The following is a 16812-nucleotide window of genomic DNA, read 5'->3' on the forward strand; positions in this document are numbered from 1 at the left end:
TAGTTCTATTTATATTTACCTTTAATTTCAGTTTTAGTCATTTTAATACTTCAAAACAAACTTATTTATTTCAGTTTTAAAGTTTTTCATCTAATACTTATATTTTATTTTATTTCAGCTTACTGAAAACTCATTTTTATAGTTTACAACAACAGCACTGTCTTCGTCTCAGATGTTCCTTTGGATAAAAAAAATGGACACAAGTGAATTAATAGTTTCATTCAGTAAGAATATAGAGCTATAAAATGAACGCTGAGATCTCTTCTAAAACTCCAGAGGAGACACATGTGAGTCTTTCTCTCATCTCTCACAGCCATTCGATCTGCAGTTAACCTCATGTTTCAAGTTTAATTTATTTCTAGAGCAGATTTGGAGACAAGAGTTGACCAAAGTGCTGTACATATGGGGTCATAAAACTAACAACAACAATAAAGTACTGTACATTGTATTGTAGATTACAGTTCAGAAAAAAAACAACAAAGACAATAACCACAGCCCTCAAACTGAACTAAATGCTAAAGAATAAAAAATGTCACAGACAGAGGTAAAGAATTCCAGAGTTTAGGGGCAGCGAATGCAAAAAAACACACGATCTCCTCTGTGCTTCAATATTACTCTAGGGATGTCCAAAAGCACATGGTCAGAGATCTTGAGATCTTGATGTGAAGTGAAGTTGTTTAAGGTCAGAAAGGTAAGTTGGAGCTAGACCATTTAAGGATTTATAAGCAAACACTAAAACCTTCAAATCAATCCTAAAACGCACCAGAAGCCAATACAGGGAAGCCAATATGGAGGAAATGTGTTCCACTTATGCGTTCCTGTTAAAAGCTGAGTGAAAGAGAGGCCTACATAGATGACACCAACATAGGCCCTGTTTCCACCTGGTATTAAGATGCGTTTTGGTCGATTGGATCAAGTAGACGACGCTAAATACAGGTGTAAATAGGGTGTAAAACATTTTGAGTTTGTCCACTTTCGACAACTTCCAGAGGGAGTCGAAAACATAATAGACCGGATTGCTTTCGTAATGGAAACGCGTATGTGTTCGAACAGCCTCAAATGACCGCCTACTGACCTAACGCATAAACATAATGGGAAGCCCGCAATAACTTTGTCAGCTGAAGACCCATGTTTGTTTTAACCCTCTGAAGTCTGAGGGTGATTTGGGGCCTGAAGAAGTTTTGACATGCCCTGACATTTGTGCTTTTCTCATTTGTTCATAAACATATTAATGGAAAAAGTGCCATTACACTGTATTCAGCACAAACTAGGCTACAATAATATGTGAGCACCATGTATGTACATGTTTGTGTTTTTAAAGGAATAACGTTTATGCATGGTTATTGAAAAAAACTTAAGTCACTGAAATAAAGCCAAAAAAATATATTAAATCTGTGTTCACAAGACTTCTGGGTATTGGAGGTTGTAGACTAGAGTTTTTGCTTCAAAATGATGTGAAAATTATCCTGCCTACTCGTTCATATAAAAAAATAGAGAGATTTAAATTCTGTAAGACACTTTTTTGTCAAGAAACACAGTATGAGTGGAGGTGTGAATCATCATGAATAATCCTGTAACTCACACCTGAGAAGACAAAAGATCTGCATAATGAGCTCTAATGACCTGCATATTAATGAGGCCTTTCAGTCAGGTAGGCTGTGAAAAACCCCTCTGTGATCATGTCTCAAGCTCATCATGGTGTATATCAAACATACAGAAAAAACAGCAATACTGGAAAAATGTACCAAGCACACTGTTATCTCACCACTTCTAACACACACTCACCACTTTTGGCGTGGTTTTGCGGCTGTCAGAGCAGAAACAAAAGCTGCTGCTCTCCGTGTGTTTTCCATCATCAAGGGCGTGTTCATGTGTAAATTGTGAGAGCTTATTTTGTCCATTAGATCGAAAGATCTGAAAAAACCCATACATTTACCCGCCCATAGACCCTACCCTCGAAGAAATCAGGACAGAAGTGGTTGAATGTTGACAAAAGCGAAGGATTAAAATACCAGGTGTAAACGGGTATGTGTCTCCCTCGTCCACTTGTGATCTGATCAGCTAAAATGCATCTTAATACCAGCTGGAAACAGGGCCATAGATGGCATTACAATAGTCTAAAAAAGATTAAATAACCCTTTCAAAGTCATCAAATGACAAAAAAGGCTTAACTTCAGGTAAAAACCTTTGATTTTACAGAATGTATCTGTTTATCAAGTTTAAAATCTATATTAATAATTACACCCAGATTTTTAACAGTGGATTTAGCATAGGGAAGTAAAGGGCCCAGATCAATGTTGGAGGCCTTATAATTACTGTTCTGAGCAAATATCATGATTTCAGTCAAAAAATTCAAAAAATAAGGGTCATCCAAATTTTAATATCCTTGAGGCAGTCAAAGGTTTAAAGGACTGGCATCTTTCAGTTTCAAAGGCAGATAAATTTGTGTGTCATCTGCATCACAATTTACTAAGGATGGACCCTAATAGAAGCATTTGCAATGAGAACAACATTGGGCCAAGAATAGAGCCTTGAGGTACGCCACATGGAAGAGGTGCTGACGAGGAAACAAAGTCACCAAGGAGGACAGAAAACGTCCTGTCAGATAGATAGTATTTAAACCACTCCAAAGCAGTGCCTTAATACCAACAACAAATTCCAACTGAGAACCTCATTGCTGTCTTTTAACAGTATTAAATAGATCTCATTTGAGAATTTCACTGTGGTCATATGGTAATTGTAATATTGGCAGCTATTGTTTATTGATCAGTATTGATTCTAATGGAAAGCTGTGCACATAAATAACACACACAGCTGTTATTAGTTTCATTGATCTGTTTCCATCATCCCAAACCACAGTCAAATTTAAAGGGATAGCTCACCTGAAAAAAGTGAACACACAGACATACACAAAGATATTCTGTCATTATCTATGAGGTTTTATATTCTTTTGTTTCACAGAAGAAAGAAATTCATACTGGTTTTGATTGACATGAGAGTATATGATGACAGAATATTCGCTTTTAGATGAGGAAAAGGGAAAATTCATCTCATACTATTCGAAACCTGCAACTTCTGGATATAAAATGCTATCTTGTGCAATGCATATATGACATCCTAATTTAATATGTAGCTAACTAACATACCTGAGCACAATAAATAAGAACAAAGATGACCAACACTGGCTTTCATTCACTCAAGATATGCGCAGCTTCAACAGAAAGGATAACAGCTGTATATCACTCATTGTTCCAGCTGTGAGTTCAGAAGGATGGGTTGCTCATCACTCATCCCATCCAGTAAACACACACACACGCACAAATATATAACAGAATAAATCCAGTCCTGTCCACTCATTCAGGATAAGGTAATAAAAATGCTAATTTATGTTGTAGAATGTAAAGTGAACCCATTTGATGTGCACGAGCTTGACCAATGAAAGCACAGAGGCGCATCTCTTTCTATCTTTCGGTGCTATTTGGCGTTCTTCATCCCTGGCGTTCTCTCTGAGAGTATGAGGAGGAGTGTGTGTTATCTTGCTGTGCAGACGTGACGGGCCGCCCTGGTCATCCATTACGGTCTGACAGCACTGAATACTGCGGCTCGCTCACGGTTTGTAGACCTATATGCTACAATCAGCAAAAGAGCTGCTTTCACAGACCCACATTTACAGCAGTACAGTCAGTGATTTTTCCATAAAGTACTTAGTATTTTTTACTTATAAAAAATGTAAGTAAAGATTTAAGTACTTATAAATTTAAGTATATATATATATATATATATATATACTTCTACAGGAAAAACTATAAAACAGCTTTCAGCTGGGGCTTTAGGTCTCCTACAATAGGTTTGCATGCATCCAAGGTCAAAAAACACTTTATTTTTCTCATAATATACATTGCAGCATCAGCTCTTTTCTGAAACGGTTAGATAAAGGATCTGGTCTCTCAAAACCCCGCCTTTCCGAGAGCCTGCTCTGCTCTGATTGGTCTGATGGCCCAGTCTGTTGTGATTGGTCGACTGCTTACAGCTCGTGTTGTAAACCAAAAGGCCATTACCATATATGGATTTCAGCTCCGGATCTTCCTCAGCTCTTGATACACAGCGATACAGTAATGATGGCGTCGGTTTTACCGAATCAATTCCAGTTCGAAAGCAGCTATTGAAAACCATAGGCTGGTATTATGCAAATTAGTTTCAAAACTATGTCGGTTTGAGCAGGAAGTGAGACTAGAATTACTGCCGACTCGTTTCAGGCAGTTCAGAATCGATTCTTTCTTTTAGGACACAATAACTCAATTTTTCTGCGCTTTGATCTTTCACAAACAGCTGTATTACACACTACATGAAAGGTATACCCCAAAAAAGCATAATAGGGGCACTTTAAATGTGCACATAAAACATTTCTAAATGGTGCACTTATAACTAATTTAAAAAAATTTCATGCCATTGAAATGGATTTTACCTCCATATTTTCTCTTGGTTGTATTTTGCTACACAATTCTAAACTTTTCTCTCATGTGGGATTTATTTTAATGAACTGCATCTACATGTCAAAGCTCTTGTTATTAATTTCCCAGCATTCAGTAAGACAAAATGAGTTCTTTCCGAGTGAAATGTCCTTTTCTCTCGCTCTCTCTCACTGACTGATTTGAGTTCAGCAGCGCTGAGACAATCGCCCGTAATTCCCCTGATCCTGTCACTGACAATCCCACCGGAAACCCGCGCAAGCAACAACCAGAGCGAAACGCACGACTCTGAACATGGGATTATGAAAAACAGGGACTGGAGAACTTTTTTCAAGAATTGCACTGAGGAACATTTTACAAACTTCTTAAAAGAAAAATTCTTAAAGGGGACCTATAATGCCCCAGAATGTGTGTGTGAAGTTTCAGCTCAAAATCCCCCACAGATCATTTATTATAGCTTGTCAAATTTGTCCCTATTTGGGTGTGAGCAAAAACACGCCACTTTTGTGTGTGTCCCTTTAAATGCAAATGAGCTGCTGCTCCCCGCCCCCTTTCCAGAAGAGGGCGGAGCTTTAACAGCTCACGCTTTGGTTGCTAGTTTGCGTTGAGAAAAACAAGTGCGCCGCATGGTTAATGCACGCTCGAGTACTCAATGGCTTCTGACAGCGCCAACTAGTAGTGGAAGTAGTCGACTGCCCGACTAGACTATGCAAGCCCTGATACAGTATGTACCAATAATAACTGGTCCTGACTACACATTAATACACACTACCATTCAAAAGTTTGGGTCTGTAAGATTTTTAATGTTTTTGAAAGAAGACTGCATTTATTTGATCAAAAATACAGTAAAAATTGTGAAAATGTGAAATATTATTGCAGTCTAAAATAACTGGTTCTATGGAAATATATAGTAAAGTGTCATTTATTCCTGTGATCAAAGCTGAATTTTCAGCATCATTATTGCAGTCTTCAGTGTCACATGATCCTTCAGAAATCATTCTAATATTCTGATTTGAAGCTCAAGAAACATTTATGATTATTATCAAAGTTGAAAACTGCTTAAAATTTTTATGGAAACCGTGATACATTTTTTTTTTTTTTCAGGATTCATTGATCAGTTTAATCCTTGCTGAATAAAAGTGTTATAATATAACTATTTGAAGAATTCATGTTTTCACTTGATCATACGCATGTCCTGAAACATCAGGTTATTCGGTACAACCGCTGTAAAACATGGAAAATGTTGCAATACTTTAAAAACTAAATATAAAATGTTTGATTGTCCTTTTTCTAGCCAGCTATATATCAACCTGTTAGCACTGTTTAAAAATATCGTCATTGTCATGAAATTTTTGGTGACAAATTTTGTCCATCTTGTAAAAAAATAACAAAAGCAGTGTTAATTGATTATAAAACCACATAATATCATTATTAATTAATTATATCTCCATTATGTTTTTTTACACTTCTATAAACCTTATTCGTCGATGACCCACATATATAATATATATATAAATATATTTAAATTCAGTCACACACACATTTCAGCTTGAGCTGTACAACATCTGATGTTGCTGATATTGCAGTATGAAAGGATGGAGAGAGAGAGCAGTAAAGCGTGAAATCAGAAAGTGTCGGGCATATTACAGACGCCTCTCAGGGGTCTTTTCAGAACAGCGTCTCACCTCTCAGAGTTCATTCTGCTCATCTCTCCATCACTCCATCCTCTCCATCTCTCTAACACTGGCAATGTGATCACCGAGCTAATGGCCCCACTAAATTACCCACAGCACATTTGCTGTTTTTCTTTCTTTCTTTCTTTCTTTCTTTCTTTCTTTCTTTCTTTCTTTCTTTCTTTCTTTCTTTCTTTCTTTCTTTCTTTCTTTCTTTCTTTCTTTCTTTCTTTCTTTCTCATGCTTATATTGCTTCACATATTAATTTAAAAATCCACATCACATTTGTTGTAACCCAGCAAATAAAAATATGTTCTAAATACATTTTGTTAATGTTACCATTAAGTTATGAAAATGTTATTTTTTTTTTAAACTTCCAGTTTTTTAAATGTTTCAAAAATGTTTTTCTTGTTTATACAAACATTAAGTGAACATTCCAATGTTCTCTGAATGTTCTGAAACAAGTAGTAACATTAAAAAAACATTAAAATAACCTTCAACTAAACATTCCATGAACAATGTATAAATAACATTGTAACAATAAAGTGATTTAGTATGTATTTTGCTAACATTCTGAGAACATTATTAAAGAACAGATAACTTTGAACAAACATTCCATTAATGTTACTGGAAAATTTATTGACCATAACTTTGAGAAAACCTTGCCAGAACCTGTAATGTATATATATATATATATATATATATATATATATATATATATATATATATATATATTCCACATTCTATTTTTAGAAACCCGTGTTAAACGTCAGCGTGATCTCTTCACCAGCTCAGGACAGTGCATACTTGGTCTATTCACAGTCAAGTTATGCAACACGTACTCTCTGTCGCGTCTGTGATTGACAGCTCTCTTTATCTGGAACTACGGAATATCTCCATCTGCTCCGCCTGCCGTCTAATTTATCGATCAGAGTTATTGATCCCGAGCGCACACTCTGTGCAACTGTGTGAGTTTTATAAATGCACTGTCGCGGATGCGTGTGTGTGTGTGTGAGTGTGTTCTCCCAGCGTCATTAGAGGAAAGAGCCGTCCTGTACGACGGGCACAAAGAGGACAGGAGGAGGAAAAGAACAAGTGATTACAGAGAGGGAGGGTAACTAAACGAGCTTTACTGCAGGGGAAGAAGAAGAGGAGAATGGGAGAAGAAAGATAAGAGATAATGGAAGCTCTGCGGCAGACGGACAAATGAAAAGCGTCTCAGTGTGGGTCTGAGAGTGTCTCTCCTGTGCCTCGCTGTTCATTACCTGCACCAAACCTACAGTGAGCGTCTGCTGCCGACACTCGCAGAATACTAACTCCAGCCCAGCCTGCTTTCTGCAGTCACATTCAACTTTTTTTAAAGCTCTTTCTCAAATGATAAATGCAATGCTGCTTTAGAATTTGGTATGAAATATATGATTAAATAATCCTCGTAAAATTTGATTTGAATTATTCAGTATTTGAATAGTTGCCACAGAAAAGTACTATTAATATAAATATTCAAATATTAAATATTATATAATAATTATTAAATAGCTATACCAAAATTGGATAAAATAAACCTACAAGTAGGCCTATATTTATAGTCAACATTACTATTGATTTCTCTCTAATTTTTCATTTATTTATTTATTTTTACCATGATTCTGCTTCTGTAAAATGTATTATGGCTCACCATATCAATGCAGGATATGAACAATGCTCTTTTGGAATCAGTTTCTATGTCAGGGGTCCGATTATGATGCCGTCTAGATAGGCAGCTCAGTGTGGTTTGGAACAGAGCCTGTGTGTGTGAATGGACAGACCACACATGTATTCAGAAGAGGAGAGTTAATCAAGACTAAGTGCAGAGTATTGATCAGAGAGAGAGAGAGAGAAGCAGAGGGAGAAGAAACTGATTTATCTACATAGATACACCATATCTCTAAATTTGCATGAATACAACACAAAAAAAAACTGCACTAATCTGAAATATTACATGATTTGTGTGATAAAATACAGAATTGAGCTCTGCACTGTGCTTAACAACACCAAGAACCATAAAATAACTGTTACACCATGTCCTACACAGACATGATGCAACAAGTTTCATTTCTCTCTCTTCACTGAAAGACAAAAGACAAGATGCAACACAATAACAGCCAAATGGTACATATTTAATATGATGCAATTATGCATGTATTTCAGACACAATGGGCACAATTAATTAATAATTAATAATAGTTGCATTTCTACTAAAATTATCACAATAAACAATTTTTTCTGCCAAGTAATATAGTGCATTAGTGACCTCTTATATAAGGTTCATTAAAAACTTAAATATTAAACCATAATTAAAGGGGTGGTTGATTATGATTTCACTTTTGTAATTTTAGTTAGTGTGTAATGTTGCTGTTTGAGCATAAACAACATCTGCAAAGTTACGACACTCAAAGTTCAATGCAAAGGAGATATTTTCTTTTATAGAAATCCCTTTTTAAGGACTACAACAAACGGCTGGTAGGGACTACAACAAGCTTCTTCCTGGGTTGGTGACATCACTAACCCTAAAATTTACATACACCCGCCCCTGAGAACACACAACAAAGGGGGCGGGGCCATGTTGGGCTGCTTTAGAGAAGAGGAAGAGTTGTTGTAGTGGAGTGTTGTTGACATGTCGTTATTTTATGCCGGACTGCTTCACAAACGAGGGTCAATTCAACACAAAATATGAACATGACGGCACATGCTAGTGGATGAGTTGAATCAACTCCACAGCAACTACATCAATTTATCCACTAACCATTCAGAAACGTCCTGAACACCGTTACTGACAATCCTCATTTCGGCTGCGTGAGATTCTCCAGCTTTGTTGTTGTTGAGCTGTTAAAGCTCCGCCCTCTTCTGGAAAGGGGGCGGGAGCAGCAGCTCATTTGCATTTAAAGGGGCACACACAAAATGGTGTGTTTTTGCTCACACCCAAATAGGGGCAAATTTGACAAGCGATAATAAATGATCTGTGGGGGATTTTGAGCTGAAACTTCACAGACACATTCTGGAGACACCAGAGACTGATATTACATCTTGTGAAAAGGGGCATGATAGGTCCCCTTTAAAATAAACACTAATCATGACAATGTTGTGTGTCACAACATTTAAAGAACATCTGGAGAATATCAGTTCTTTAATTTGATTCATTTCCATTGTATTGTATATACGTGATCTGCATATTATACATACTTATATAAGGGGAAGAGTGAAGGAAACACACACACACACACACACACACACACACACACACACACACACACACACACACACACACACACACACACACACACACACACACACACACACACACACACACACACACACACATACCAGCTCCTCTTAAATAAGCTCAAATCTACCCACACATGTGCTGTACTACCTGCTGCCAAAACAATAAACTCATCCAGACCCACAGAGAGATTACTGAATAATACAAAAACAGTCTCTACCCACACACACACACACACACACACATCCAACAACCATCAAACAAGCACGACACAGTACGGTATCGCTGGCAGACGCCACCCAACCACCCACATTACACACCAAATACAAGCCCTCTCTCACACACACACAGAGTCATTACAAGGAAAAAAAAAACTTGCTCACATCAAAGTGTGGAAAAAGCAGCTTGTCGTCTTTACACCATGTGACTACAGACAGAAACGTGCTTGTACAAAGACAAAGATGAATAATAGAGACTCTGCTCCAGAATCTAGTGAGCTTCCTACGCAGACACCAGAGGTGCTCTCAACACAAAGACCACTGCAGAAGGTCCAACACACCTTCACTTGATTATGTTCTATGTATAGAGTATACCAGAATGCACTGCAACAAGCTCGGTAAAAAGGTTTATACTTAAAATATACAGTAGTGTTCGAAAATTTTCAACATTACTCCAGTCTTCAGTGTCACATGATCCTTCAGAAATCATTCTAATATGCTGATTTGCTGCTCAAGAAACATTTCTTATTATTATTAATGTTGAACACAGTTGTGCAGCTTCATATTTTTGTGGAAACTGAAACATTTTTCTCAGCATTCTTTGAAGAACAGAAAGTTTAAAAGAACAGCATTTATTTGAAATAGTAATCTTTTATGAGTAACATTATAAATATCATCACTATGACTTTTGATCAATTTAATGCCTCCTTACTGAATAAAAGTATTCATTTCTTTGAAAAAAGACACCAAATGATTTAAACAGTAAAGACAGGGTAGGTGATTTGCTTCAGAAGCATTTTTTGTTATGCTGGTTGAAAGTCTCTTCACATCCTGATAGCAATCACTAAGTCAAGCAGTCTAAATGTATTTATATCATCTGTGGAAGGTGTATAGGACCATAAAATGTTCATCCAATCATATTCTGCGGTCCAAGGGATAAGATAGGATGTCCTACCTGTCTGTCAACATATGTTTTTACATTTCCTCATGCACCGCAGACATCATACGTCATCAGAGCATTTATGCTGAGTTTATGTAGACAGACGTCAGTCACAGAGCACCACAAACAAAACAGCAGCCACCTTTTACAGTTCCTACCGAATCAAAACAAACTTATACTGCGTTCACACCATAACTACCATAATTAATGGATGGCAACCTGTGATGTTATGCTTGGAGAGGTCTGTGACTTGAATTTTTTGCGTTTCAAACATGCCAAAATGAATCTGCAGTAGTCAGGTGGTACACGTCAGAGCTCTTGAAGTTGTTTCCTTAATTATTATTGTAATGTTTTGTGCTTTGGAGACATGAGGAAGTTTAACGCCGTCTCTCGTGATGCTTTTGTTTGCTCCCCACTGTATGAGTTCAGTGTTTTGGAGGAGGCGTGGTTTGGAGACGCTCTGATGGGATTTCATACTTTTCAAAGCTAGCACACTACTGTTAGCCTCCCTGAAAATGACCTACCCAACCTTTAAAGTGAATTGAATGGATAGTTCACGCAAAATGAAAATTATCCCATGATTTACTCACCCTCAAGCCAGGTGTATATGAAGACTTCAGATGCAAAAGCCTCTAAGTGCCGTCTAAAATTTTCTTCTAAAATAAGCATTTTTATCAAGCTCGTATGTTTAGAGTAATCAAAAGAGTAATGTAACTATAGCTATTTGCAAATTCTTTACCAACCTACACTTCACCCAAAAGGGCTGTAGGTGGCACAAAGACTTAAATTTAACCAACTATGATAACTTCGTTAGATGGTAAATCAATAAAAAACATGGTTTTGGTGAGCGCTTTGTAATATGTATTCACATTAGATTTTAAAGCAACACAATTCGTTTGCAATAAGACAAACCAGATTCAAATTGCCCGGCAAAATTCGTAAAGCAAAGAAAAATCATTTCTAGCTGATCAACATTATGAAAACTGGTAAAACCTTTAGGAACTTAAAAAGATAAACCAGTGAAAATCCTAATATTACTTCCAATATTTCCAAATTATGTTCATTTTCATAGAGCGGGCCAATATCGTGACAATTATTTAAAATCAATCGAGAGAAGCAGATATCGTTATCGTGATAAAAAACGATTAATCGTGCAGCCCTAATTTAATTTAATTTGACATTTGATATTCAACAGTGCTTTTGATCTGCCTGCACTGACACTATTCTTTAAAAGGAAAAATGATATACCAGTTATCAATGTAAAGCTGCTTTGACACAATCTGCATTGTAAAAAGTGCTATATAAATAAGGGTGACTTGACTTGACTTTAGGTTCAGTTATTCCACTTTAATGGCAATTAATAGGTCCTTTTCATTGCAATTAAAGTGAAATAAGTGTACATAAACATACAAGCTTGGATGTTGGAGTATTGTAAGCTTAGTGTTACGATAGTGTTTGACTGAAAGAAGATACACCTAGGATGGCTTGAGGGTGAGTAAATCATGGGATAATTTTCATTTAAGGGTGAGCTAACTCTTTAAATCCTGTATCAATAATATCAATCAATAGTATCATAAAGTGGGGCGTGTTTTCTCCTGCTTGATGCTTTGGCTTCTTTTGAAACCATTTTTTGCCAATCAAAGATCCAAACTAACAGGCCAGTTTCATGAAAACTGAGTATTTTCAGACTGGTAAACATGAAGTTATTTTCTTGTGTGATTATTTGATCACTCACCCAGCCATCCGGCTCCTGAGTTGGGCACACACATGTCTGTTTCAGCGCTGGGCAGAACAAACCCCACGACGAACACCTCCACCCCGTCGGACATGAGCGCCAGGCCCAACACGAAGAACAGCTGCCACTGGAAGCGTCCGTGTCCGCACTCCTGGATGATGAGCTCGTACTGCTGCGCCAGCTCTTCCTCGTCCGCCTCTCTCTCTTTCTCCAGCTCTCGTTTGTCCTTCATTCCATCTGCCAATGGCTGGCCAATGGCCACCTGGCCACGCCCATCGTTAGCCCCGCCTCCCGCCGGCACGCCCTGATACTCGCCCTCGTATATTTCGTCCTCGTCGTCGTGTCCTTCGGTGGCGTCGCTGGAGCCCTCGTCGTCCTCTCGCTGCACCTGACCGTCCTGATAGTAGTAACAGTCTTCGTCGCCGCCCTCGTCTTCGTCGTTTTCAAACCGGCTGTAGGTGCGGCCAGCGTACTCGTCTGAGGCACGGTCAACCACTTTGCCGACCTTCTTGACAGCGTGCCGTTTCGCCTCTTTGGCGATGTCACGAGCGCCTTTAACCAGAGACGTCTTGTCTCGGTACGGGTCCTCCATCTTCACCGAGTGCAGAGTTTAGCTGTTGATGGTTGCAGATGTTCCTCCACTGCACCAGCCAGGAATCAAACGTGAGTTTCAGAGTTCAACTTTACTGCAGGCTGGTTTGGAGACAGACAGCAGTGGACAGGAGGGTGTGACGTATGCAAAGCAGGATCCTTCTGACTGACAGCTTCATTCACTATGGGAGAAAGAAACACAGTCATATTTTCATTCTCTACACCAACAGGCACAAACTTATAGGATTAATTCACTCAAATATAAGCAAACTTGAAAAAAATAAATTAAATTATATTACATTATAAACATATATAAAAATAAAACAAATAAAATAAACACACACATACAATTATTTTTTAAATTTATACATTCAGTAAATATTAATACATTACCACAGGTGAAATTGAAAAAAACAAAACAATTAACAATTATTAAATAATAATACATTATTTGTATAGTTATTAATATAATAAAATATTTGTATATAATATATATATATATATATATATATATATATATATATATATATATATATATATATATATATATATATATATATATATATATATAATTGTACTATTTAAATGTATAAATTTTAAATAATTTTTAAGATATAACCGAAAGCAAAATTAAAAATATATTAAATAATATTAATATTTTATAGTGTATAAACATAAACAAAATTAATTTTAATTATTTATATAGATACTAAATAAAACCCAAGATATAAAATATATATATATATAATTGTACTATTTAAATCTATAAAGAATAAATAAATATTAATATATATTATCAAAAGCAAAATTGAAAAAATATTAAATAATAATACAATTTTATAAGGTATAATCATAAACTAAATTATTTCAAATAGTTTATATAAATACTATAAGATATAACCTATATAAATTAAATTAAATTAAATTAGTTGGGTATTTTTGGTTTTCACAGAATATCTGTAATTGAAGAAGTGAAAGTGTTGTAAATCTCAGGTGTTCCTGCTCATGTGCCCTGCAGAAAGGCAGGAGAAGCCATAAATCAGGTTGGCACAGCGGGCAGAGGACACTGTGCCCAGTTTAACTCATCATCTCCACTGCTCTGCTTCACACTATTAACCTCCACAGGGAGTCATGTGGACATTAATGGAACAGAGTTAAGGAAAAATGAAGTAAGGAACTCAACATGCAGACATTACAGAAGTGTGTGCGGGAAAAACTTCACACATGTGCTTCTCAGGATCTCTGACATCCTGAACAGTCGTTCTTAAAGTCAGAAACGCAGAAGAGCCCTGCTGCATTGCAGCACGATTTCTCTCTCAGACTCTCTCCGGCAGAAACATACACACTCATCTCATTTTTATCTCCTCACATCTGAAAAATAAACACAAACACTCCCTTTCTGTCCCCCGTAAACTCAGTGAATCTCTTTGAAAACGATCAGTCAGTTCACAGATAACATCTCAGAGAAAGTGCCGGAACGAGGGGGAATATTCTACCTGCGATTATCTATTCTATTCTATTCTATTCTATTCTATTCTATTCTATTCTATTCTATTCTATTCTATTCTATTCTATTTATAAAGAGGATAATGAGAATTAAGATTACAGTAAAAATTCCAAATAGAACCAGAACATTCTAAATAATAAAGAAAATCTTTTGAAGTTCCAAAAAAAGTTTTTTCCCCCTTTAGTTCTGTAATTTTAAATCCAAAACACAAAACATTAAGAATCATACAGATATTAAACAATATTCAGCCAAAAAAGGTTCTTGATGAGAAAAACCAAACACACAAACCACAAAAGAACCTTTATTTTGCAGAATGTTTTGTGAATCTCAATTTGAGCTGACATTTGATAACTGCGGCTGAATTTCAGTCTGGCCAATATGCTGATCGTTATTAGAATATGATTAATATTCATTAACTCTGGCATTTGAAACCTAAATCTAAGAGCCTTGAGCCACAGAGACACGTCTGAGAAGAAATAGAGACTGAAGACACACAATTATATTTAAAAAGAAAAAAGAATATGTCAAAATGCCACGTTTAATTTAACGTGTTGCCATTTCTTTGTAATTATTTGCTAAATTTAATAACAATTTCTATTTTTCTCTGCATTAATAAAAGTATGCACACAAAAATACTCTAAAATGTGCAAGATGCCTGATTAGAGAATCATCAACGATTGATTCTTTTGAGTCGGTTCTTTTCAGTGAACTGGTTCACGAACTCTAAACGAGTCAGTGTGATCCTGAGCATAATAATCAGCAGTAATTCATTAAATCGCAACGTTTGGGAACACATGAAGACATAAAACAACAACTGAATCAAAAGATCCGATTCACAGGCTGATTCTCCTGTTCCAGTGGTGTCGTGTGTTCGGCCTCTTTTCTGAAAAATCACCTTCATCCGTCCAGATTCAGCCAAAACAAAGCGAATGAATCTCGAACAGTTGTGCTTTCACGGGCCGCTGATACTGTCAGAGACGCCCTCATTAATCACGGAGGAGGAGCACACGCACGCTTTCTCTCTCTCAGTGCGCACTAACTTCACATTTAATACTGTAAGAAGACGTGACAGTGTTTCATTCAAATGATTCATCCATGATCCATCTAAAAACTCTGACTTCGAAAACTCCACACGGCACATCCGGAACGCTGCGGCAACTTTGTGCCTCGATACAGACCTTAAAAAAAAAAAAAAAAGCCCACATCATGACATCATTTCCTCTTAGACCAAATAAAGGCTGTTCCCAACGTAACTATGACATCATTAGAGGGGTGATGTAATCAATGCGACACCCGTTTTTCTGCATTAACCCCCAGCGTGAGCGCGGGAGGGGGAGGAAAGGGAACTAACTCACAGGACGCTGCGGCATCAGCGGTAAGCGACTCAGTTTGACCCCTCCATAAACGCCTAATTGTGCTCAGAACAACGGTGATGTGCACTAAACAATCGAGCCATCGGTCCTGAAGTGCCTCACGCCGGAAACTCTACACTGAGACATTTGTCAGAAAACAAGATTCAATATCATAAGTCATTTTGGTTCTCAAGTAAATGCATCTTGATTTAAAAAGGTTTAAATATTTGTACTGGAATAGAAGAGTGTTTGAGTGAATAATTATAAAGTTGCACAAGCAAGGTCGTGCTGTATTCTAGTGTCCCCGATTCCACACACTTCACCTTGCGGAAAACACATCTGTGGTTAACCAGAATCAGTGGTTTAGTAAAAAGCAGAAGACTACACACACACACACACACACACACGTATCCTGCAGTAATGTAATGATGGATAGCTGAAGGCTTCACTGGTCACTGGGACTCACCAGCAGCTGTGGGGGTTTTATAGTGGACGCCTGCACAGATTGGATGAAGGTAGTGGAGTGTGTGTGTGTGTGTGTGTGTCTAATGTAGACAGATTCCTTCAGTTTGATCTACATCCACTACAGTAAAAACTGTACATACTGAACATAATCTATAAAAGAGAATTTTATCATTTACTGAAATAAAGTAGAATTGATTTTGTTGTAATTGCACAATGTAAAGAGTTGGTGCAGTAGTTAAATTATATAAAATATTTTATAAAAAATTATAAAGAGGACAATAAAAATTAAGATTACAGTAAAGGTTCCAAATAGAACCAGAACATTCTAAATTATAAAAAAAAATCTTTTGAAGTTCCACAAATGTCCTTTTGTTCTGTTATTTTAAAGTCACTGAATCCAAAACACTGATCTAAAGAACATCAAGAATCATATAGCAACTCAAGAACAATATATAGACAGAATTCAATCTATTCAAGAAGATTTTTATCATTTACTAAGATAAAAAAGTTGATTTGGTAAGTGATAGAATCCTGTAGAACTGTTTTTTGGTGAAACTGCACACTGCAAAGAGTTCAAATGTGCAGCTGTTACATTATAGAAGA

The 16812-nt window shown here is 36.7% G+C and overlaps 1 protein-coding gene across 1 annotated transcript in view; it reads right to left on the reverse strand.

Moving 5' to 3' along the window:
- Positions 1-12886, reverse strand: part of LOC137012885 (synaptic vesicle glycoprotein 2C-like) — a 41810-nt gene extending 28924 nt beyond the window's left edge. The window contains exon 1 of the mRNA XM_067376372.1: positions 12295-12886. Coding sequence (XP_067232473.1) covers positions 12295-12886 — 592 coding nt within the window. The remainder of the gene's footprint in view (positions 1-12294) is intronic.
- Between the last annotated feature and the right edge of the window lie 3926 nt (positions 12887-16812).

Source organism: Chanodichthys erythropterus, chromosome 22, assembly GCF_024489055.1.
Source record: "Chanodichthys erythropterus isolate Z2021 chromosome 22, ASM2448905v1, whole genome shotgun sequence".
NCBI lineage: Eukaryota > Metazoa > Chordata > Actinopteri > Cypriniformes > Xenocyprididae > Chanodichthys > Chanodichthys erythropterus.